General features: G+C 42.3%; 2 protein-coding genes across 5 annotated transcripts in view; one reads left to right on the top strand and one right to left on the bottom strand.

The window, feature by feature from the left end:
• AKAIN1 (A-kinase anchor inhibitor 1) overlaps positions 1-26,096 on the top strand; it is an 81,880-nt gene that overhangs the window by 11,509 nt on the left and 44,275 nt on the right. Inside the window, exon 3 of one of the 4 annotated variants that reach the window (XR_009697308.1) lies at positions 120-263. The exons of 2 other annotated variants lie outside the window; for them this stretch is intronic. The gene's annotated coding sequence lies outside the window, so the exon portion shown is untranslated. Of the gene's footprint in view, positions 1-67; positions 264-26,096 lie in introns of those variants that run through there. One more of the 4 variants, XR_009697309.1, reaches the window with a different exon arrangement.
• Positions 6,650-8,327, bottom strand: LOC133075018 (phosphoglycerate kinase 1-like). Its single transcript, XM_061169093.1, has one exon. It carries the CDS (start codon positions 8,266-8,268, stop codon positions 7,015-7,017), a length of 1,254 nt encoding a protein of 417 aa, XP_061025076.1. The 5' UTR covers positions 8,269-8,327; the 3' UTR covers positions 6,650-7,014.

Raw genomic sequence — 26,096 nt, 5'->3', positions numbered from 1 at the left:
GTCAGGACGCCTGAGTCCCAGTGCTGGTCCTGCCAGAGCCATGTTAGCTTCCTTTTCTGGGTTTCAGGTTGCTCACGGAAAAGCTGTCAACAGACGATCTATTTTCCTTCCACTTCTAGAATCTGTGAGTCTATGATGTCCTGTCTCCATCTCGGCTGCCTCCAGCAGACAGGCAGGAGTGTAAGTCCTGGACTTCGTTTTGGAATTGGAAGAGTTCTTACAGAATATCTGAGCCTGAATTTGTGCTCCAGGATACTGGCTTTCGAAGGGGCCTGATGAACTTGACCCTTCTTGCTGGGTGGAGCTGTGAACCCATTTTTAGCAGATGAGGCAAAGGAGTCAGGCAGGTGTAGATTAAAACACAGTTTTTATTACTTTACCAGTAATAAATCAGCTTTACCTTCTGATACTGGAGAATGTGGCTTTGAGCAGCTTAGGCAAATGGGCTTTGTGATACTGAATTCCAAAATGAGGTTCACGCACCCACCAGAGTCACAGGAGCACAGAAATTGCAGACTTGGCCACATCGTCCTTGGACGTGATCGCACAGGGAACAGAGGAGGACACAGGCTTTGTGCGGGCAGCCAGCTCCCTAAATAAAGGCAGAGAGAGGAAGGAGTGGAGTCATCAAGTATCAGGTTCTCTCCTCCACTTACCACTCAAGTTAAGTTACTCCTTGTCAGGGGAGAAGTAAGGCTGAGGGAGAGAGGGAGCGAAAGAGCAGGATTTATGGGAAGGACACTATCCTTTCCAAGGCTTATGAAGGTGGAAAGTGTAAATGGAAGCACAAGCAATTGCATGGCAGGGCAGTTTTTTGTTTCTTTTTTTTAATAAATTTACTTGTTTATTTTTTATTTTTGGCTGCATTGGGTTTTTTTTGGATTTTTTTTTGGATTAATAGTTAACATTTATTAACATTTGACTATAATTGCTTCATCTGTTTTTTTGTAAGAATATTTTAATGGCAGACATTTCTCCCCTAAATATTTTAGTGTGCATCTCTAAAAAAGTCTTTTTCTGTTTACATAACCACAATAACTTTATCACACTTAACAAAATTGACAACAATACCTTATATTATCTAATATCCAGATCATATTCACATTTCCTCAGTTGTCCCAGGATCCAGTCAAGGACCCTGCATCGTATGTGGATGTTACATATCCTAAGTCTTTTTTTTTTTTTTGAATTTTATTTTATTTTTTTATACAGTAGGTTCTTATTAGTCATCCATTTTACACACATCAGTGTGTACATGTCAATCCCATTCGCCCAATTCATCACACCACCATCCTCACCCCCCCACGGCTTTCCCCCCTTGGTGTCCAGACATTTGTTCTCTACATCTGTGTCTCTTTTTCTGCCCGGCATACCGGTTCATCTGTACCATTTTTCTAGGTTCCACATACATGCATTAATATACGATATTTGTTTTTCTCTTTCTGACGTGCTTCACTCTGTATGACAGTCTCTAGATTCATCCATGTCTCTACAAATGACCCAATTTCGTTCCTTTTTATGGCTCAGTAATATTCCATTGTATATATGTACCACATCTTCTTTATTCATTCATTTGTCAATGGGCATTTAGGTTGCTTCCATGACCTGGCTATTGTAAATAGAGCAGCAATGAACATTGGGGTGCATGCGGCTTTTTGAATTATGGTTTTCTCTGGGTATATGCCCAGTAGTGGGATTGCTGGGTCATATGGTAATTCTATTTTTAGTTTTTTAAGGAACCTCCATACTGTTCTCCATAGCGGCTGTATCAATTTACATTCCCACCAACAGTGCAAGAGGGTTCCCTTTTCTCCACACCCTCTCCAGCATTTGTTGTTTGTAGATTTTCTGATGATGTCCATTCTGATGATGTGTGAGGTGATACCTCATTGTAGTTTTGATTTGCATTTCTCTAATAATTAGTGATGTTGAGCATCTTTTCATGTGCTTCTTGGCCATCTGTTTGTCCTCTTTGGAGAAATATCTATTTAGGTCTTCTGCCCATTTTTGGATTGGGTTGTTTGTTTTTTTAATATTGAGCTGCATGAGCTGTTTATATATTTTGGAGATTAATCCTTTGTCCGTTGATTCATTTGCAAATATTTTTTCCCATTCTGAGGGTTGTCTTTTCATCTTGTTTGTAGTTTGCTTTGCAAAAGCTTTTAAGTTTCATTAGGTCCCATTTGTTTATTTTTGTTTTTATTTCCATTACTCTAGGAGGTGGATCAAAAAAGATCTTACTGTGATTTATGTCAAAGAGTGTTCTTCCTATGTTTTCCTCTAAGAGTTTTATAGTGTCCAGTCTTACATTTAGGTCTCTAATCCATTTTGAGTTTACTTTTATGTATGGTGTTAGGTAGTGTTCTAATTTCATTCTTTTATGTGTAGCTGTCCTGTTTTCCCAGCACCACTTATTGAAGAGACTGTCTTTTCTCCATTGTATATCCTTGCCTCCTTTGTCATAGATTAGTTGACCATAGGTGCGTGAGTTTATCTCTGGGCTTTCTATCCTGTTCCATTGATCTATATTTCTGTTTTTGTGCCAGTACCATATTGTCTTGATTACTGTAGCTTTGTAGTATAGTCTGAAGTCAGGGAGTCTGATTCCTCCAGCTCCATTTTTTTCGCTCAAGACTGCTTTGGCTATTCAGGGTCTTTTGTGTCTCCATACAAATTTTAAGATTTTTTGTTCTAGTTCTGTAAAAAATGCCATTGGTAGTTTGAGAGGGATTGCATTGAATCTGTAGATTGCTTTGGGTACTATAGTCATTTTCACAAAATTGATTCTTCCAATCCAAGAACATGGTATATCTCTCCATCTGTTGGTATCATCTTTAATTGCTTTCAACAGTATCTTATAGTTTTCTGCATACAGGTCTTTTGTCTCCCTAGGTAGGTTTATTCCTAGGTATTTTATTCTTTTTGTTGCAGTGGTAAATGGGAGTGTTTCATTAACTTCTCTTTCAGATTTTTCATCATTAGTGTATAGGAATGCAAGAGATTTCCATGCATTAATTTTGTATCCTACAACTTTACCAAATTCATTGATTAGCTCTAGTAGTTTTCTGGTGGCATCTTTAGGATTCTCTATGTATAGTATCATATCATCTGCAAACAGTGACAGTTTTACTTCTTCTTTTCCAATTTGTATTCCTTTTATTTCTTTTTCTTCTCTGATTGCCGTGGCTAGGACTTCCAAAACTACGTTGAATAATAGTGGCGAGAGTGGACATCCTTGTCTCGTTCCTGATCTTAGAAGAAATGCTTTCAGTTTTTCACCATTGAGAATGATGTTTGCTGTGGGTTTGTTGTATATGGCCTTTATTATGTTCAGGTAGGCTCCCTCTATGCCCACTTTCTGGAGAGTTTTTATCATAAATGAGTGTTGAATTTTGTCAAAAGCTTTTTCTGCATCTATTGAGATGATCATATGGTTTTTCTTCTTCAATTTGTTAATATGGTGTATCGCATTGATTGATTTGCGTATACTGAAGAATCCTTGCATCCCTGGGATAAATCCCACTTGATCATGGTGTATGATCCTTTTAATGTGTTGTTGGATTCTGTTTGCTAGTTTTTTGTTGAGGATTTTTGCATCTATATTCATCAGTAATATTGGTCTGTAATTTTCTTTTTTTGTAGTATCTTTGTCTGGTTTTGGTATCAGGGTGATGGTGGCCTCATAGAATGAGTTTGGGAGTGTTCCTTCCTCTGCAGTATTTTGGAAGAGTTTGAGAAGGATGGGCTTTAGCTCTTCTCTAAATGTTTGATAGAATTCACCTGTGAAGCCATTTGGTCCTGGACTTTTGTTTGTTGGAAGATTTTTAATCACAGTTTCAATTTCATTACTTGTGATAGGTCTGTTCATATTTTCTATTTCTTCCTGGTTCAGTCTTGGAAGGTTATACCTTTCTAAGAATTTGTCCATTTCTTCCAGGTTGTCCATTTTATTGGCATAGCGTTGCTTGTAGTAGTTTCTTAGGATGCTTTGTATTTCTGCAGTGTCTGTTGTACCTTCTCCTTTCTCATTTCTAATTTTATTGATTTGAGTCCTCTCCCTCTTTTTCTTGATGAGTCTGGCTAATGGTTTATCAATTTTGTTTATCTTCTCAAAGAACCAGCTTTTAGTTTTATTGATCTTTGCTGTTGTTTTCTTTGTTTCTATTTCATTTATTTCTGCTCTGATCTTTATGATTTCTTTCCTTTTGCTAACTTTGGGTTTTGTTTGTTCTTCTTTCTCTAGTTCCTTTAGGTTAAGGTTAGATTGTTTATTTGAGATTTTTCTTGTTTCTTGAGGTAGGCTTGTATAGCTATAAACTTCCCTCTTAGAACTGCTTTTGCTGCATCCCATAGGTTTTAGATCGTCGTGTTTTCATTGTCATTTGTCTCTAGGTATTTTTTGATTTCCTGTTTGATTTCTTCAGTGATCTCTTGGTTATTTAGTAACGTATTGTTTAGCCTCCATGTGTTTGTGTTTTTTTTTTAATTTTTAAATTTATTATTTATTTATAAATTTATTTATTTTATTTATTTTATTTTTGGCTGCGTTGGGTCTTCGTTGCTACACACAGGCTTTCTCTACTTGTGGCGAGCCGGGGCTACTCTTCCTTGCGGTGCGCGGGCTTCTCATTGCGGTGGCTTCTCTTGTTGCAGAGCACGGGCTCTAGGCGCGTGGGCTTCAGTAGTTGTGGCACACGGGCTCAGTAGTTGTGGCTCGTGGGCTCAGTAGTTGTGGTTCATGGGCTCTAGAGTGCAGGCTCAGTAGTTGTGGCGCACAGGCTTAGTTGCTCCGCGGCACGTGGGATCTTCCCGGACCAGGGCTCGAACTCGTGTCCCCTGCATTGGCAGGCGGATTCCTAACCACTGCGCCACCAGGGAAGCCCTGTGTTTGTGTTTTTTACATTTTTTTCCCTATAATTGATTTCTAATCTCATAGCATTGTGGTCAGAAAAGATGATTGATATGATTTCAATTGTCTTAAATTTAACAAGGCTTGATTTGTGACCCAAGATGTGATCTACCCTGGAGAATGTTCAGTGTGCACTTGAGAAGAAAGTGTAATCTGCTGTTTTCGAATGGAATGTCCTATAAATATCAATTAAATCTATCTGGTGTATTGTGTCATTTAAAGCTCGTGTTCCGTATTAATTTTCTGTCTGATGATCTGTCCATTGGTGTATGTGAGGTGTTAAAGTCCCCCACTCTTATTGTGTTACTGTCGATTTCCTCTTTTATAGCTGTTTGCATTTGCCTTATGTATTGAGGTCCTCCTATGTTGGGTGCGTATATATTTATAATTGTTATATCTTCTTCTTCGATTGATCTCTTGATCATTATGTAGTGTCATTCCTAGTCTCTTGTAACATTATTTTAAAGTCTATTTTATCTGATATGAGTATTGCTACTCCAGCTTTCGTTTGATTTCCATTTGCATGGAATATCTTTTTCCATCCCCTCACTTTCAGTCTGAATGTGTCACTAGGTCTGAAGTGGGTCTCTTGCAGACAGCATATATATGGGTCTTGTTTTTGTATCCATTCAGCAAGCCTGTGTCTTTTGGTTGGAGCATTTAATCCATTCACGTTTAAGGTAATTATCGATATGTATGTTCCTATGACCATTTTCTTAATTTTTTTGGGTTTGTTTTTGTAGGTCGTTTTCTTCTCTTGTGTTTCCCACTTAGAGAAGTTCCTTTAGCGTTTGTTGTAGAGCTGGTTTGGTGATGCTGAATTCTTTTAGCTTTTGCTTGTCTGTAAAGCTTTTGATTTCTCCATTGAATCTGGATGAGATCCTTACTGGGTAGAGTAATCTTGGTTGTAGGTTCTTCCCTTTCATCACTTTAAGTATATCATGCCACTCCCTTCTGGCTTGTAGCGTTTCTGCTGAGAAATCAGCTGTTAACCTTATGGGAGTTCCCTTGTATGTTATTTGTCGTTTTTCCCTTGCTGCTTTCAATAATTTTTCTTTGTCTTTATTTTTTGTCAATTTGATTACTATGTGTCTCGGCGTGTTTCTCCTTGGGTTTATCCTGTATGGGACTCTCTGCACTTCCTGGACTTGGGTGGTTATTTCCTTTCCCATGTTAGGGAAGTTTTCGATTATAATCTCTTCAAATATTTTCTCGGGTCCTTTCTCTCTCTCTCCTCCTTCTGGGACCCCTATAATGCGAATGTTGTTGCGTTTAATGTTGTCCCAGAGGTCTCTTAGGCTGTCTTCATTTCTTTTCATTCTTTTTTCTTTATTCTGTTCCACAGCAGTGAATTCCACCATTCTGTCTTCCAGGTCACTTATCCGTTCTTCTGCCTCAGTTATTCTGCTATTGATTCCTTCTAGTGTAGTTTTCATTTCAGTTATTGTGTTGTTCATCTCTGTTTGTTTGTTCTTTAATTCTTCTAGATCTTTGTTAAACATTTCTTGCATTTTCTCGATCTTTGCCTCCATTCTTTTTCTGAGGTCCTGGATCATCTTCACTATCATTATTCTGAATTCTTTTTCTGGAAGGTTGCCTATCTCCACTTCATTTAGTTGTTTTTCTGGGGTTTTATCTTTTTTTTTTTTTTTTTTTTTTTTCCAGTTTCAATGGATATTTTTATTATTTAATAGATCACCAACTTCATCTCCCTCCTTACCAACAACTGGAATTTCATTTTGTTTCCAAGCTGAGTGGTGAAACAATGACAAAGCTAATCAGAATAAGCTACTTCATAAAGAGAACTAAGCTAACACAGCTCACTTTCTTTTAACAGGCATAATACAAATATATGCACTCTAGAATGCACAACGGTTTAGTCTCTAAGAAATTCAAATGGGATCTTGAAGAATGTAGGCAAAGCCAGGGTGCAGTAAAGGTGAGCTGAGATGCCGTACAACTGTTTAAGGGTTCCTGGCGCTACATCTCTTGGCCACTAGCCGAATCTTGACATAGGGGAAGATATTAGCTAATGCCAAGTGGAGATGCAGAAAGCACTAAGTTGACTTAGGGGCTATGCACAGGAACCAAAAGGCAGGAAAGTACTAAACACTGCTGAGAGCCTCCACCCCAGGAAGGACTTTACCTTCCAGGAGCTCTAAACTGGCACCACCTCCGGTGCTCACATGGCTGACTTTATCCTCTGTGTTCCATTTGGCACAGCAAGTAGCAGTGTCTCCACCACCTATGATGGTGATGCAGCCCCTGGAAGTGGCTTTCACCACCTCATCCATGAGGGCTTTGGTTCCTCGGGCAAAAGCTTCCCATTCAAATACACCCACAGGTCCATTCCACACGATCTGTTTAGCCCGAGCATCAGCCTCAGCATACTCCTTGCTGCTCTCAGGACCACAGTCCAAGCCCATCCAGCCAGCAGGTATGCCAGAGGCCACAGTGGCTTGGCCAGTCTTGGCATTCTCATCAAACTTATCAGCAGTGACAAAGTCAACAGGCAAGGTAATCTTCATGCCATTCTTCTCAGCTTTGGATATCAGGTCTTTGACGATCTTGGATCCCTCTTCGTCAAACAGAGAAGTGCCAATCTCCATGTTGTTGAGCACCTTAAGGAAGGTAAAGGCCATTCCACCACCAATAATCATTTCATTGACTTTGTCTAGCATATTACTGATCAGCTGGATCTTGTCTGCAACTTTAGCTCCACCCAGGATGGCCAGGAAGGGTCGCTCTGGGCTCTCCAAGGCCTTGGCAAAGTAGTTCAGCTCCTTCTTCATCAAAAAACCTCCAGCCTTCTCTGGCAGATTTACTCCCACCATGGAGCTGTGGGCTCGGTGAGCAGTGCCAAAAGCATCATTGACATAGACATCCCCTAGCTTGGAAAGCGAAGCTCGAAAGGCTTCTATTTTGGCTGGCTCAGCTTTAACCTTGTTCCCAGAAGCATCTTTTCCCTTCCCTTCTTCCTCCACATGAAAGCGAAGGTTCTCCAGCAGGATGACAGACCCAGCAGCTGGGTCAGCACAAGCTTTCTCCACTTCTGGGCCCACGCAGTCCTTCAAGAACAAAACATCCTTGCCCAGCAGAGATTTGAGTTCTACAGCAACTGGCTGCAAGGAGTACTTGTCAGGCATGGGGACACCATCAGGCCGGCCCAGGTGGCTCATAAGAACAACTGACTTGGCTCCATTGTCCAAGCAGAATTTGATGCTTGGAACGGCAGCCTTGATCCTCTGGTTGTTTGTTATCTGGTTGTTCTTCATAGGAACATTGAAGTCCACTCTCATGATGACCCGCTTCCCCTTCACGTCCATCTTGTCCAGAGTCAGCTTGTTAGAGAGCGACATCTTGGCAATTCAGCGCAGCGAGAGGCCGGGGGAAGAGACTGTGCAGCGACGGGGGAAGAGACTGTGCAGCGACAGCGGCAGAGACTGCAGCCGACTCGCGCTCGGAACGCGTGGAAAATGCCGAGCGCCTAGCGGGCCCGGTCGCCCCGCCTCCCCTGGGGTTTTATCTTGTTCCTTCATCTGGTATATAACCCTCTGCCTTTTTATCTTGTCTATCTTTCTGTGAATGTGGTTTTTGTTCCACAGGCTGCAGGATTGTAGTTCTTCTTGCTTCTGCTGTCTGCCCTCTGGTGGATGAGGCTATCTAAGAGGCTTGTGCAAGTTTCCTGATGGGAGGGACTGGTGGTGGGTAGAGCTGGCTGTTGCTTTGGTGGGCAGAGCTCAGTAAACTTTAATCCACTTGTCTGCTGATGGGTGGGGCTGGGTTCCCTCCCTGTTGGTTTTTTGGCCTGAGGCGACCCAACTCTGGATCCTACCCGGGCTCTTTGGTGGGGCTAATGACAGACTATGGGAGGGCTCACGCAAAGGAGTACTTCCCAGAACTTCTGCTGCCAGTGTCCTTGTCCTTACGGTGACACATAGCCACACCCCGCCTCTGCAGGAGACCCTCCAAAGCTAGCAGGTAGGTCTGGTTCAGTCTCCTGTGGGATCACTGCTCCTTCCCCTAGGTCCTGATGAGCACACTAGTTTGTGTGTGCCCTCCAAGAGTGGAGTCTCTGTTTCCCCCAGTCCTGTCAAAGTCCTGCAGTCACATCCCGCTAGCCTTCAAAGTCTGATTCTCTAGGAATTCCTCCTCCCGTTTCCAGACCCCCAGCTTGGGAAGCCTGACGTGGGGCTCAGAACCTTCACTCCAGTGGGTGGACTTCTGTGGTATGTGTTCTCCAGTTTGTGAGTCACCCACCCAGCAGTTTGGGGTTTGATTTTATTGTGATTGTGCCCCTCCTACCATCTCATTGTGGCTTCTCCTTTGTCTTTGGATGTGGGGTATCTTTTTTGGTGAGTTCCAGTGTCTTCCTGTCGATGATTGTTCAGCAGTTGTGATTCTGGTGTTGTTGCAAGAGGGAGTGAGAGCACGTCCTTCTACTCCACCATCTTGAACCAATCTCTCTGCATTGTGTCTTCGTTGCTGTGCATGGGCTTTCTCTCGTTGTGGCAAGTGGGGGCTACTCTTCGTTGTGCACGGGCTTCTCATTGCGGTGGCTTCTCTTGTTGCAGTGCATGGGCTCTAGGCACGCGGGCTTCAGTAGTTGTGGCTCGCAGGCTCAGCAGTTGTGGCTTACGGGCTCTAGAGCGCAGGCTCAGTAGTTGTGGCATGCGAGCTTAGTTGCTCCGCGACATGTGGGATCTTCCCGGACCAGGACTCGAACCCGTGTCTCCTGCATTGGCAGGCGGATTCTTAACCACTGTGCCACCAGGGAAGTCCCAGAGTAGTCTTGATAATATAATACACACATTGTTTGTACATGCATGTGTGCAGGGTACATACAGATTCAGTGGGCAATAATGTTATGTTATTCAAAAGTACATGTATGTGAAAATATTGGCAGTGTGTCGATTTTCCCTAAGTGTTGGAGCGGCTGTTCATTTAAAATCTCAAATCTCAGTATACCAGGGTCAAATGAGTGCTTTTCCATGGACAGAGGCTCATGTGTCTATGGGTATTTGTCCATTAAGGTTTACCTTTACACATTTTTTTGCATGTGATTCTCTAATTTTAACTTATATAAAACTCATTTCGAGAAAAAAAAAAAGCTCATTTCTGTAAAGTTGGAAGTAATCTGTCCATTGTTTGAATTCTTTGGTCTTTCTTTACACTGTTGCTTGGCATTTAATCCTATTCTGGCTTGCAATATCATGGTTTATATGTGTGTCTCTCCTTTATTAGAACGGAAACTTCCTATTTTTTTTTTTTCTTTTTTGGCTGTGCCGAGTGGCATGTGAGATCTTAGTGCCCGACCAGGGATCGAACCTGTGCCCCCTGCATCTGAAGCACGGAGTGTTAACCACTGGACCACCAGGGATGTCCCTAGGAATGGAAGCTTCTTGAGGGCAGGGATCCTATCTTATTTTTATACCTTCCACAGTGATTAACCTTCTGCTATGCATTTCGTAGGTGTTAAGCAAAGATGTGTCAGATGAATATTTAACGAATAATCTTTAAAAAAATTTTTAAATTGACGTATAGTTGATTTACAATGTTTCAGGTGTACAGCTTAATGAATAATCTTAAACATTATTTTCCCATACCATTTTAAAGGGATTTCGCACTCATTTATTTGCAACTCATTTCTCTAAGAAGCAGCTTTGTGCAGAGGAAAATACTACGTAGATTTTTGGACTTAAGCCAGGTCATAAAAGTTGATATTTAATAACAAAAACTACTACCTCTGTTACGGCTACTGTTGCTTCTCTAGTTGCTGCCTCTAGTTGCTGTTCATTGGGCAAGATTGTATTTTATCATTTGTTATATCACTCAATTTTCTTTCAAACCCTATGTGCTGGCTATTAATTTTTCTGTTTTAGCATTTAGAAAATGTGCCTAAATTCTCATGACTAGATTTGCAAAAGCACATCCGTCTGACTCCTAACTTTTCTTTCTTCTATTCTACATGGCTTTTTTCTAGTTCGTCATATGAACTCAAATTGTATTTTCAATATATATTCTTATCATGTGATAAAATGATCAACAAATGTTCATCCAAAAATAGAAATAAGGATGTTATCCTAAAGACAGGGTAAACAAAAGATGTTGCTTTTCTTAAGCACAAAATCTCACACAGAAAGTGGATGAGATACAAGTTTATTTAGAAAAAGTATTTTAGGAAGTAACAGTAATTTCCTGTTTGGTTTGGCATTTAAATGCTCATATTAAAACCTGATCTTTGGAATAAATTATATTAGTTTAAAAGTGAAAAAGTGTTTCCATGATGCCCAGAATGGGCCCAGAACCACAGCCTCTGAGGGGCATGAAAGAAGCCCATACAAACTTTCTGGAACGGATAATCTTGCCATGGAGATGGGATTCAGACCTGAGGTATGTATATATATGTGTGTGTGTGTACATATATATATAAAACAAAAGATGTGTGTGGCACAATGATAGTATTCAAGCCCTGTTCCATTTATACAGTCTCTTTTTAAAATCAAACTAGTTCATTGCATTCATTCAAACATGCATGCATTTAATAAATATCTTAAAGTGTGTATGGTTTCTACTATGTGCTAAGAAAACTCTGGGCATTGGATTGAAAGGCAGATAAGACACAGGAAAACTTCTATTGAGGAACTCATAGTTCATGGGGGAGACAAGCAGATAATGATAACCCAGTGCTGTACTAACAATGATAGACATGAACAGGGACTCTTGGGAAGCAGGGGACGGCACCAAATCCTGTGTGGACAGCGGAATGCTTCCAGAAGGAGGCCTGCGTCTTCTCTGTAGGAATAAGTAGGAATTAGCCAAGTGAAGAGGAAAGGTGAGTAGGTCATTCTGGGCAGGAGGAAGCACATGGATAAAGATGTCAGACTAGGAACGTCAGGGAACAAGAGTTGTGTGCGGGGAACCAGACACAGTTCTGTGTCGCAGGAGTGGGACAGCACGGCAGGGAGTGGTGAGATATAAAGGCAGACAGAAGGCAGAGGCCAGATGCCGCCTGCAGGACACCTTCAGAAGTATGGATCTTTTATAGACAGCGTGTGTTATCAAAAGTTTTATTTTTCCCTTTGTAGAGGAGTGACATAGTATGTGGTTGGTGTGGCGTTCTCTATAGATAATTCTGGTAAGTGTGTGGTAAATCAGGCATTAATCTGGCCTACTACCTGTTTTTATAAAGTTTTATTGACACAGCCACACCCATTTATGGACACACTGACTGCTTTCCTATTGTGAAAATGGAGGTGAGTGGTTTTGAAAGAGATGCCTAGAAAGCCAGTGAATGTAGTAAATAAGCAGATGGATGTGAAAACAGGAGACCAGTTACGATGCTTTGGCAATAGTCCACGTGAGAGAGAATGAGGGTTTGATTAGGGCAGGGGTGATAGGAATGGAAGGTACCTGGTAAATCTAAGAAATATTTAGAAGGTAAAGTCAGGCAAGTTAAGGATCACTCACCGACTTCTAGAGTAGATGGAAGATGCTGCCTCCGGTTGAGACAGTGAGAGCACAGGAGAGTACTTGTATGGGAGGGAGGGGATGCCTAAAGTTTTGAATGGACTGTGCGTCTAAGGCCTCAGCCCACCTGCCACCTCGTTCAAGAAAGGTCTGAGCTTTGGGATTGGGATATGGAGGGCTGCTGCAGTACGGCAATTAAAAACAAAAAAAAGTATCCAATGGTTTGTTTTTTAAGCTGTACCAAAATATCCCTGAATCCCATAGAGCTCTATCTCATCCTCATCTGTGTAGTCTGTCCCCACGTAGACCCCAGGTGCCATCGGAAACCTCTACACTGTCATCAACAAACTACATCCTTGGACTGAAAAATCCCCCCATCTGAGAAGTAGAAACTGATTTTGGCCCACATTCCAGTGTCCTGGCCTTTGGGAGGGTCCACTGGTCATTGTCCTCCTAGTGCCACAGGGACGGCGAGGCCCAGGCCATTGCCTTCTGTGTTTGTGAAAAGAGAAAACGCTATGCTGTGCAGTCAGTCACACTTAGCTTTTTTTATCCTTCTTACTTGAGTTTAAGTTCTAGCTCTACCAGTTACTGGCTGTGTGACCTTTGCAAAAGCACTTAACCTCTCTGTGCCTCATTTGCTGTGCCTTTAGAACGAGAGCAATAACAGCGTCTGTCTCAGGATTAAATGAGACAAATTCAGGCAAAGAATTTAGCATAGAGCTTGGTATAGTCATTCAACATGTGTTTCTCGAATGGCTGCTGTAGAGCTAAAACCATGCTAGGCACTGTGACCATTGTGATAATTAAACAGGCACAGGCTCTGCCCTTATGGTGATACCAGTGTAGCACTAACCAGGTAATCAAATAACTATGAAATACTAAATTGAGGAAAGGGAGATAAGGGAAATGAATCTAGGATCCTGATATAGAACAAATGGTGTGTACATTTGTGCATGTGCGTGTATGTGTGTGTAGTAGTTGGCAGTTAGACATGCTAAGATTAGTTAGCCAGGAAAAATCTGTCTGAGTAATATTTAAACTTAGACTTGGATGAGAAAGAGACAGCTGTGTGGGATGAAAGGAAGAGCATCTCAGGCAGCCAGAACCGCTGTGTGAGTGTCCTAAACAAGCACTCAAAAAAACATTTAGTGAGGCTGGTAGAGAGTCACAGGCCACACCCTCAGGTGGGGAACAAAAGATTTTTTATAACTAAGAGCCAATCTTTTTATCACTTTGTCTGATGGCAGAAAACTTAATCCAGTTACTTCTAGGCAGACTCGGTCAAAATGATTGATTACTCAGTCATTTCAGAAACCTCTGAGTAAAGTTCTGGATTTTAAATAGCTAATATAGGATTTCCACTTTGGACCTTTCCCGAGGCTGTGTCTAGACTCAAGGGCCGGGGTTGGGGGGTATCCAGTTTGCAGGCACCAGCCGTGCCTTGGCAGTTGCTGAGACGCAACTTTGTCAGTCCTCTGCTTGTGGGACTTGATCCCTGATCCATCATCTTAGGTACCCATGTCTCCCCGTGGCCTCTGGTCCCTCTGGAGCCTTCCTTATTCTGACCTCCAGACCCATCCTGAGGGGGGTTTTGAGGTCTGTCCCTACATGTCTAAGCCCTTCTACGTATGTGAGCGTTCTCTAGCGCTGGGAAGGGCCTAGGAAGTGGCCCTCAAGCTCATCTGCCCAGACAACTCACTTCGCTGTTGGTATTTTATCCCTCTAGCCTCAGCCTGGAAATTTTCAAGAGGCTAGAGGTCTTTCTGAGCTACATACCCGTGGAAGTCAGATGAAGGTCTTGGGATTTCTCCAAATTCATCTGGGCTCTCAGTCATTTCCCCTTTGAGGCCCCACCTCTCCATGGACTGACCAGGCTTGGGAGGCAGCCTGAGACACAGTCCCTTTTTTGGAGGCCCTGCTAAATCTATAGTTTCTTATCTGTCCTTGTGAGAAAAAAAAAAAAAAAAAAAAATCTTGCCTCCAAGCCCAAAAGGAGTTTTCAAACAAAATAAAACAAATGCAAAATATTTCCTTTGGGGTTTGAATGAGTTTTCAAACAGCATAAAACAAATGTAGAACTGGCTATGCTTTTTCCCCCTTTTCACGCCAACTCCTTTTATGTTACAAACTTAACCTTGAGGCTTGGACTCAGAAAAACTTTCCCCTCTGCTCTGGCAATTAATTGAAAGCCTCAGCTTTCAAGACTTTAGCCTCTGCTTTGCATTTCAAGCGCTTATTTTAAAATTCAAATGCCAGGAACTTGATTGTTTGTTTTCTGAACTCAGGTCAGTCTCTCTCTAAAGCAGTAAGATCCAGCCTAATGTCTACTGTTGTTACATAAAGCGGTGTAAAAATCAATTACTATGAAAATTATCAATTTCAATTTCCAAATGTTATCATGCTACTTAAGCATTATTAGCTTATTCAAGGACCTTTTAACTATTTTTTCCTTAGATTTATCTGGCAGCTTCTCAGTACTAAGTATCCACTCCCCTGCCCACTGCCACTGACAGAAGCCAAGCTGTGTGGTTCATTATCTTCTCCTGCTTGCCCACCCACCTCCCAGGATGACCTCCACAGCCCCTCACTTCAGTCTCAGGGTTCTTTCACTCCCTCCCTGGGATTGTTCTGCAGTCACTGACGGGTGCTCTCAAGACCTTGCTGTCCTCCAGGACTCCGCCTTAAACCCAGAAATCCTGCCTTCAGTCCTGGCAGCTTTCTTACTTTGCTCCTGTGGAGCTAGCATTTCAACCTCACAACTTCTAATCCAGAACCACCTCTTATTTTCCTCCTCCTTACAGAGTTCCCCGTGGCTTACTTAATTTCTTTCCCTTAATTTCTTTACCACTTGGATCCCATTGGTTAAGTGCATTCTCAACTGTTAAAGGAAAAATCCAACAATCATATATTTTTGAAAAGATCATGAGTCGGGCAGCATCCAGGTTCAGGAGTGCTAAGAGAAAGGAGCTCTGAAGAGCTGCTCTAGGTGAGAGATTTTTATAGACCAAAGCAATCAGGAGCAAGAAAGTTATACTGGGCGTTTGCTGATTGATCAACGCAGGGTTACCCCCTTCATGGAGCAAAGGGATGTCTTGGAGCTGGTCTGGATACCTGTGTTGAGCAGGGAAGTACTGATTGGTGGACCTAGGCCTTCCTTTTCTGGGAGATCCCAGCATAGAAACTAGATAAGTTTTGGTTTGCTGACTGGGGCTTAGCATGAGTGACCCCTTCTTGGGCCTACTTTAGATATTTTAACATACCTGTACCTGACTTCATGTGACCATAGCACCTGACATGTCTCTAGATAAGTGTTTGCAGACCTCAGCTGGGTCTTAGTGTTATTCTCTCCCTCTTCCTCTCCCCTGCTTCTTTTTCTTATCCCTTTTTTCCTACTGCACTCTAAGCTACTGGGTCTTATGCCTCTGAATCTTTAGTGTCTAATACTCTTCTTAGTACTGATCAATAAATATTTGGTGAATGAATGAAGAAAAGAGTAATGCTTATTCTTCAAATAAATTCTAACATTTTATATCTACTTATTCATTCTTCATTCATAGTGGCTAAATACAATGATTGAAAAGTGTTGAATAGAAAACGTGAAATTATTTTAGATTTAAAACATTAAAGAATGAGGAAAAATTGAGTTAACATACTTAATAGTTAAATCTGGCTCTTGAAATATTCCATTTTTGGGATATTCTCACCCATATTTCTATTTACTAGAAACATTAAATTATTACAAACTCATTTTTAGATCAACTTATAGTAGTATAATTTACATGAAATAGAATGCACTCATTATAAGTGTATAGTTCAATGAGTTTTGACACATGTAGATACCCATATAACCACCACTAACAGTAAAGATATAGAACATTTCCATCATCCCCAAAAGTTCCTTTGTGTCCCTTTTCAGTCAGTCCTGATCCACCTCCCTGTGTCCCCAAGCCCCAGACAATCACTGATCTGCTTTCTGTCACTATAGCTTCTTCAGCTTTTTCTAGAATTTCATGTAAATGGAATCATACGGTATATACTCTGTCGTGTCTGGTTTCTTTTGCTCCGTACATTGTTGAAATTTATCAGTGTTGTGGTCTCTGACACAATTTGTGTAGCCATACAATGTTGATCAACTTTGAGGTTGTTTTAGTTTCTGGCTGTAATGCATAAAGCTGTTGTCCATGTTCTGCGTAAGTCTGTATATGGATACAGTTTTCATTTCTCTTGGGTAACCACCTAGGAGTAGAATGCATGGGTCTTAGGGTAAGTATGAAGTTAATGTTATAAGAAACTGTCAAGCTGTTCTCCAGGGTGGTTGTTAACATTTTACATTCCCACCAGAGTTCTAGTTGCTCCCTATCTTATCACACTATATCTCATCAACACTTGGCATTGTCAGTCCTTTTACTTTTCCCCATTCTACTGGGTATGTAATAATGTCTCACTGTGGTTTAAATGTACATTTCTCTGATAACTAATGATGCTGACAAGTCTTCATGTGCTTATAGGCAATTAGTAATATATTCCTCTGGTGAAGTGTTAGTTTAAACATTTTGGCAAGTTTTATCTGGGTGCTTTTCTTATTGAGTTGGCAAGAGTTATCGATATATATGTCAGATATATATATTGTGAATATTTTCTCCTAGTCTGTACTTTGCATTTTTATTTCCCTAGCAGTGTTTTTCAGATAGCAGAAAATTTTAATTTCAGTGAAGTCCCATTTATCAATTATTTTGTTTTATGATTCATGCTTTCTGTGTTTCATCTAAGAAATTTTTGCCTACTCCGTGGTTGCAAAGAATCTCTCTTATGTTACAAGCTGATTTTTAAAATAGGTTAAAAACTAACCAGTGAGTCAACATTGTTATGATCTTAGCTACTGTGGTCTAAAGAATAATTCTTCTCTGATACCAAAATCCCTGTGTAGTATACTGTGACTCTCCTAATTCTGAACTAAACCTTTGAATAGAGATGAAGAGCTTTGAACAGTTGTTTAAAAAATTAATAAGTATTTCCAAAGGTAATGATTACATTTATTCCCAAACAGAGAGCCCAAGTGAACAGGATATGAGAAGAGCACCCAGTTTCTCAATTCGGACTGTATTGAGGTTCTCTTCTTTGTCATTTTATGTGTATACACACACACACACACACACATATAAAACAAGCTTGTCATTCCCGTTTACTTTCTCCTTTTGTTTAAAAAAAATCTGTTTTGAGTCTCTCAATATGCCACTTTTTCTGTCTTTTGTATCTTTTTCCCTTTATATTTGCTGTTCCCAGAGAGCTCCATTTATTTCTTGCCTCTTTTCTTTCCCTTCCCATATTCCCTTCTTATCTCTTTTTACTTCTCTCTTCACCTCTTCTATTTCTAGTCTTTTTCTTCTCACTGATTATTCCCTTCTGAAATTGACTTAGTGTGGAACCTATATATAAACAGACAGAACTATGCATTCAGAATTTGAGTAGAGTTTAATAGTGTCTATTCACAATTTTGAAGATGAGTTGAATGCTTTATGCTTCTCTTTAAAAACTGACCAAGTTGGTTTTAATTTGAATATTGTTCTCAACTGATTCTCTCTCCTGTCATCAGGTAGAATCAAGTTTTATTTGGTAATTTGGGAGAACTTTTTGTACAAAGATGAACACAGATACAAAGCTTTTTGGTAGGGAAAAAAAAATCTTCAAAGTGAGATTGTTTTTTCAGGAAAATATTCATTTTGCATAAACATTGTACAAAATTTTAACTGTTCTAATGTACTTTGGGAGGTTCTGCTGATGTTTTCTTTCAGAAAATATGGCTGTTTCATAGTCCTTTTTAAAGAATCTCACAGGACTTATAAACTGCGTCATAAAATGCAAACCTACAGAGACATTGTCCTGTATTCTTTAAGCCTGCAAAATTCTTTAACATTTCCCATTTCTTTTCTTAATGTGGTACAGTCATTATTTTTATTCTCCCTTTCTCTATTCCATATTCTATCTTCATTTTTTTCCAATTTATGTCATTTGCTCTCTCTGTATATTTTTACTGCACTCTTTAAGGCTTTACAGTTCGGATAGCACAATGATTGCTCTTTCAGTGTCTTCTTCCCCCTTCAGGTTTTCTATTTTCCCACCCCTCTATACCACATTCTCTTATTCCTTTAAAAATTTCTGCTTAATTCACATCTCTGTTTCTCCTTAGATCCAATTCAGCGACTTCTGGCATCTCTTAGGAGAAGAAAAGAGTTCTTCTCCAGTACTTCATTTCTGTAATCATTTGAAACCTACAAACTAAGACATTTGGAAACAATTATGGTTTAATGCTTCATAATGAAAATGCTTCTTTTCAGTCCATTTCAACTGTCCTCAGAGATGCTAAAACTTATTTAAAATTTTAGTTGATTGAGTAATGCGTTTAAAATGAGTATAGATGGAAAGAATCAGGGTATGGCTAGAGCCAAGGTGAACTGCAAATCATGGAAAGTGGGCATATTTCAGAATGGGTTTTCAAGGTTTAATATCTGTGAAAGCTCTAAAGACAGAGTGGAATAAATAAATGTTAGAGGGGATGGATAGAGACTTGGGGAAGTCTGAGAGTTACAGCCCTAATCTGCCTATGGTGATTTCTTTGGCATCTCCAATTTAATGTTCGTACGTCACATGAATCACTACTTCATAGTATATCCATGTTCATTTTTTAAAAAATAAATTTATTTATTTATTTTTGGCTGCATTGGGTCTTCGTTGCTGCACATGGGCTTTCTTTAGTTGTGTCGAGTGGGTGCTACTCTTCGTTGCGCTGTGCGGGCTTCTCATTGCAGTGGCTTCTCTTGTTGCGGAGCACGGGCTCTAGGCACGCGGGCTTAAGTAGTTGTGGCGCACGGGCTCTAGAACGCAGGCTCTGTAGTTGTGGTGCACGGGCTTAGTTGCTCCGCGACACGTGGGATCTTCCCGGACCAGGGCTCGAACCCGTGTCCCCTGCATTGGCAGACGGATTCTTAACCACTGAGCCACCAGGGAAGCCCCTCCATGTTCATTTTTGTATAAAATAGTCTCCCAAGTCTCCAAGTAAGATAGTTCTATTAGATGACTCTTTTCTTTTTCCTGTGCCTTTCAGTCCATCCAGCACCTTGTTCAAGTATCTGTAGGGGTAGGAGTGCCCAGTGTGACAAGCTTCAGCACCAGAGCAAGAAAGTTGGGCATGTCGTCCAACTTGTTTACTCTCTTGCTTCCCGTCACCGTTACCATCATTAACTGGGAACGAGGGTGCTGGAGGAGATAGATGGTGGTGGTGATTGGGGGCTGCCTCTCTGGTAGATGACTGTCTCGAAATGCAATGGATTGTTTGAGTAGAGAGTGACTCACCCCGAGTGGAGGTGTTTAAAAAGAGACAGGGGACTTCCCTGGAGGTCCAGTGGTTAGGGCTCCACGCTTCCACTGCCAGGGGCACGGGTTCGATCCCTGGTTCAGGAACTAAGATCCCACATGCTGTGCGGTGCAGCCCAAACAAACAAACAACAACAACAAAAAAAAACCAGAGTGAGGTTGTGGGCTAAGACTGGATAAATGATCTATCAAAGAATCTGGCTGTTGTGGTAGAATAGAAGGGAATTTTTATTTTCCTAGAAAGCATTCTATTATTAAATGGATCATTTACATTAAGACATAAAAAAAAATCTAGTATCATTTTTAGGGTATTGAAAGTAAACCATCAAAACAATTCCACTAAGTAGTACAAATTAGAGATAGTGTTGTTGAATATAAAATTTACTAATGAAATAACTGTAAATTAAAAATTTATTAAAGTGCCTTGGTTTTATTGGGAATAAAATTAATTGTTCTTACTAAAATATAAACAAGCAAAAACTGGAATGGGAGGGAATTCCCTGGCTGTCCAGTGGTTAAGACTCAACACTCTCACTGCCGAGGGCCCGGGTTCGATCCCTGGTCAGGCAACTAAGATCCCACAAGCCATGTGACCGAAGAAACAAAACAAAACACTGGAATGAGAGTATATTGTCCTCTGGCTAGGTAGCAGTGGTGTGTTGGGTAGAGAGAATGAAGAGACGATGGGAGGAAGGAAGACAGAGAAGAGCTGAGGATGGGGCTGAGAACTGTCCTTGACCTGTTGCATTGGTTTTTACTGGGTCGTGTTATTTCCTGTTGCCATAGCAGGCTAATCAAACGAGCTCTGGGACCTTTTTCAGGCATTCTTTCTTTCTACTACCATCTTGGCCTCTGTGTAGCTTGGAAATCTGTGGGAATCCATCCGAGTTCCTTCCATATTTAACATTTGGGGGCTTCCCTGGTGGCGCAGTGGTTGAGAATCTGCTTGCCAATGTAGGGGACACGGTTTCGAGCCCTGGTCCTGGAAGATCCCACATGCCACGGAGCAGCTAAGCCCGTGTGCCACAACTACTGAGCCTGCACTCTAGAGCCCGTGAGCCACAACTACTGAGCCTGAGTGCCACAACTACTGAAGCCCACGCACCTAGAGCCCACGCTCCGCAACAAGAGAAGCCACTGCGATGAGACACCCGCGCACCACAACTACAGAAAAGCCCGCACGCAGCAACGAAGACCCAACGCAGCCAAAAATAAATAAATAAATAAATAAATAAATTTATGACATTTGGAAAGATGATCTCTGACATTGGAGGAGATAGAAGTAATTTCTTTCTTTTTAAATGCTGACACATCGACACCCTGCTACTCAAAATATAGTCTATGGACCAGCAGCACCTACAGTGTGGACATTACAAGGGAACTTGTTAGAAATGCAAAATGTCAGGCCCCAACCCAACCTGCTGAATCGTGATCTGCATTTTAACAAGATCTCCATGGGGTTCATGTGCACAGTCAGGCTGGAGAAGTACTGATCTAACATATTTAGTTGGCATTCCTGTAGGGTGTCCTCTACTCCCAGGGTGTCAGTAATTTCCTGGAATGTGTTTAATTGGTGCTGTGCTCTCTTAATTAATCTATTAATCCATTATCACATTTAATCCTCACAACAAACCTTCAAGATACCTTAATCCTTCTGTTGCAGATAATGCAGTTAAGTAACTTATCTAAGGTCACACAACTAGTAAACAGTGGAAATGTTCTACTGGGATCTGACTGATTCCCAAGCTTTTTTTCTTTTCCTACACTATATTGCTTTTTCTTGAACTTAATAATGAGTAATTGTTTATGCATTGGGAGAATAAACTCATTAAAAAATTAAGGTTGTAAAAGAGAGCCCTTTTGAGCATATTAAGAGAAAGAGGTCTTTCAATCATTCAAAGATTATTTCAACCCTCAGAATGGGAGACAATATTTGCAAAGGAATCAATGGACAAAGGATTAATCTCCAAAATATATAAACTGCTTTGCTGCTCAATATTAAAAAAACAAACAACCCAATCAAAAAATGGGCAGAAGACCTAAATAGACATTTCTCCAAAGAGGACATACAGATGGCCAAGAAGCACATGAAAAGATGCTCAACATCACTAATCATTAGAGAAATGCAAATCAAAACTACAGTGAGGTATCACCTCACACCAGTTAGAATGGGCATCATCAGAAAATCTACAAACAAATGCTGGAGAGGGTGTGGAGAAAAGGGAACCCTCTTGCACTGTTGGTGGGAATGTAAATTGATACAGCCACTATGGAGAACAGTATGGAGGTTCCTTAAAAAATGAAAAATAGAATTACCATATGACCCAGCAATCCCAGTATATACTGGGCATATACCAAGAGAAAACCATAACTCAAAAAGAGACATGCACCACAATGTTCATTGCAGTGCTGTTTGCAATAGCCAGGACATGGAAGCAACATAAATGCCCATTGACAGATGAATGGATAAAGAAGATGTGATACATATATACAATGGAATATTACTGAGCCATAAAAAGGAACGAAATTGGGTCATTTGTAAAGATGTGGATGGACCTAGAGACTGTTATGCAGAGTGAAGTAAGGCAGAAAGAGAAAAACAAATATCATATATTAACGCATATATGTGGAATCTAGAAAAATGGTACAGATGAACAGGTTTGCAAGGCAGAGATAGAGACACAGATGTAGAGAACAAACGTATGGACACCAAGGGGGGAAAGCGGTGGTGGTGGGGTGGTGGTGTGATGAATTGGGAGACTGGGATTGACATGTATACACTAATATGTATAAAATAGATAACTAATAAAGCCTGCTGTATAAAAAATAAAATAAAATTCAAATAAATAAATAGTAAATAAATAAATAAAAGAGGAACTATAAAGTCATAGGTGAGGGGGCCAGGAATATCCTCTGACTCCTGACTCTGCAGGCAAAACTTACGTAACCTTGAAATACTATTCACTCTGCATCAATTGCCTTAGTTATAAATTGGGCTAATATAATACCTATCTTTTGAAAAAAAAAAAAGATTTTTTCAAATAGTGCTTCGCACCTCTGTTGGTGATAAAGCAAAGAAGACAGAGTGAAGCATCATTGGTCCCTGGCTGTTGGAGTAACTTAGGGAAGTGGGAAGAGTGCATCCTGGCATGCACACGCTTCATCCTGCCCGTCAGCTGACTTGTATCTTGTTGCTGCTGAGGTAGGCCCCATCTGTTCAAGCCCATGTTGAGCCAGGTGCTAAGAGCAGTACTGATTGTTTTATGCTTAGGCTGCCCATATGCCTCCATGCAAACTGTAGTTCAAGAGCTGTAGAACTATTTGCATTTGCAATCTATCAGATGGCTTTGAACAAAACTAGTGCCAATAAGGCTATTTGAAAAATGCTTAATATTTGCCAAAAGAGTGTAGAACGTATGGCCACCAACCAAATTATTATGAAATCTTGCATTTTCAGAAAAGCTCCATTTTCCAGGGAGAGGTGCAAGTGAAGAAACCCTGTAAAACACTGGAGGTGACCCTGATCACCCTTCCTTCTTGGAAAACTCCACTCAGCTGCAAAAACAGAGGCTAAAACCCAAAGCCACTGACATTTGCTTTGAGGCTAGAGTATCCTTAAGTCACCCTAGCTCAGGGGTTGTAACCCTGATGGAGTTGTTTCTATCTGGGCAATATCTAGTGGGGGCTGTCCACACTGCACAAGCATTTCTTGGGGGAACGAGATAATGCTTTAAAATGAGCAGCGTATTTGAAGCACGAAGTGAGCCTGGGGGCACGTCCCAGCATCTTTAGAGTAGAACAGGGTGTACACCGGGGCATGGTTTTCAGTTGGGTGAAGGCAGGGGAAGGATTGATGTTTCTGGATGCGTCTCAGGGCTCTTCTCACACTTGAAGGGAACTCTGTTGGCCCTACCTTTCACAGGGTGTGTGTTTGTTGGCAGAGGAGACCCGCCTCACCAAGGTCTTTCCTCTGCGCTGGCCAGCCGTGCTGTCCCTAATGTGATGACCTTGGGGGCCTCCAAGCTTGGGAGCTTTCAGAGTCGCCTGGGAGCGGGGCCTGATAGCGGCGCCCTCCTCACGCGCTCCATCGTCAGCCTGTCCTTCCCTCCAGCTTCCTTTCTGACGTTAGTAGAAGGTTGGGACTTGGGGCGAGAGAGTAGCCCTGGACTTCAATGACTGATGAACTTGGAGGCCCCACCCCTCGGTTCAGAGCTAGCCCAACTCGGAGAACTCAAGAGTCAGCCTCTAGAGTAAACTCTTTGAGTTATATATGTTAAAAAAAAGGGCAAACCCATCCTAAATGTCAGTCCAATATCCACGGGGGCGTGAGACAGCAGGTAATTAGAAGCAATTAGCTGTCCCCCTGCCGGGAAGCCGGGCAATTACCTTTTCTCTCTTCCTCTTCCGTCCGTCCTTCTCTGTGGAAGCAGTAGAAAGGTTTTGCTCCCCAAGCAGCAGTGTACGCTGAGCTGGCGCGGGAATGAGGGATGGACTGAGCAGGCATCAGCTCTGCTCCTCCCGCCGCCGCGGCGGCCGCCGGCAGAGCAGTGCATTGTGGAGGCTGAGCGCGCCGCGGCGGCGGGACCTGCGGCCCCGGGATCGCACGCCGTGGAGCTGTCCGAGGTGCTGACCGTCCCGACCCGCGGCCGGCGCACCTGCAGCGGACCCCAAGTCCTGGTCTGCCGCCCACCCTCCGTCTGTCCGTCCGTCTGCCTGTGTCTCCTTACCTTGGGGCGCAGCGGCTGGAGGAAATCATGGTTTTCGCTCCAGGTACACCAGCACCTTGCTTTTTCACCAGGTGTCCGGAAGGGGAGCCGGGAAGAGACGGGAGAGGATAGAAAGAAAAGGCCTTTCTCTTCGGCCCACCTGTGCGTTTTGGAGTTACTACTGTCTGTGAGCGGGGGACGGGAGGGAGAGTGTCCCTCTCCCCAGTCCCGCCCCATCTGTCCTGTAAGAATCTCAGCCTTCGTCCTGCCCCGCCGCTGCTAATGCCGCCTGCTGCTCCGTATCCCGTCGGACTCAGGCACATTGAGAACTGGGACCTTCACGGCAGCACAGGCGCCTACTTGAGCGGGAGGGTGGAGAGATGGGGCAAAGAGTAGTGGGTTTCGGGCTACTTCGGTGGGAACTTCCCCCTCCGTAGAAGTGATCGAGTGACCCCGTTCCTCCCGACCTCCTGGGGAGAGAGGTGGGTGAAGCCCAGGGAGTGGGACGAAGGGCGGAAGAGCAGTACTCCTTAAGGAATTAGACCTGAAACTCCAGCGGCCGGAGGCTGCAGTACAGAGGCTGCTCCTGCGGCGCCGCTGGCGGTTGCAGTGTCTTTTTGGAGCTGGCGGTGAAGGACTCAGTCCCTTTGCTGCTCTCTGTGGCTACAAGTTGGCGAAGAGTCAGATTTGCCTGCGGTTGACCGGCGGACCAGCGTATGCGTGTGTGTACTTGACTGAGCCTCCTCAGCCCCCCAGCAAGGACATGGGCGTGTGTTTCGGGTGAGGTCAGGAGAGTTAGGGAGTGGCGGGGAAAGCGTGGTCATTATTAACGTAGAAAGCTCTCTCTAGGGAAGAGAGCTTCAGTCTTTTTTCCCCCTCGCTTAAATGACAGGCTCTGCTATCACTGAAGACCGCTGTGGGGGAAAAAAGAAAAAAAAAAAGTAAGGAAAAGAGTAGAGGGGCCTGGAAGTCTTTAATTTTGTTATGGTTCTTTAACTTAAAAGGTTGGTTTGCATTTGCTGTGGCCACTGACCTCAGATGGCTAGGGGGGAGAGGTATAATGCATTTTTAAAAGGTAAGAATTGAGCCTGACCTTCAAAAAATTCAAAGAGCAAAACTGGAGAAAAGGAAGTCCCCCCCCCCACCCCCCAAATCAGCAGGCTAGCTGAGGAGGCAGGAGTGAGTTTCTGTCGTTCTGACACTCACCACAGGCAGTGACTCAGAGAAATGCCTTAGGGGAAAGCCCAGGAGCCCTTCTGCTGCCCACCCCAAATAACTCAAGGGGAGACAGTGTTCTGTACAGCGAAGGACACTCAGTCAACCCAGAATCTGTGACGTTGGGAAACAGCAGCTCCTTGTTGCATTTATAAGCTACTTAACACTTTATAAAAGCATTTTCAGGTCGTTATCTCATTCGATCTTCAGATTACCCTCTGAGGTAAGCAGTATCATCTCTAGTTTACCACCCCTCAGGGAGGTGGTGGTTCCAGATAGTCTTGCCAGCCTCAGCTGGAGTTTTCTGACTTCAGATTCTCTTTCTTTTCTATACCTCAGACAAAATACCTTCGTTTCAGGGATAGCTGCTTTTTGGTCCAAGGTCAGACGTAGCCAAAGGGAAGTGTTCTTACACTTCCAAG

This window comes from Eubalaena glacialis, chromosome 15, assembly GCF_028564815.1.
Source record: "Eubalaena glacialis isolate mEubGla1 chromosome 15, mEubGla1.1.hap2.+ XY, whole genome shotgun sequence".
Classification (NCBI taxonomy): Eukaryota; Metazoa; Chordata; class Mammalia; order Artiodactyla; family Balaenidae; genus Eubalaena; species Eubalaena glacialis.
This window is presented reverse-complemented; position numbering and strand designations above follow the sequence as displayed.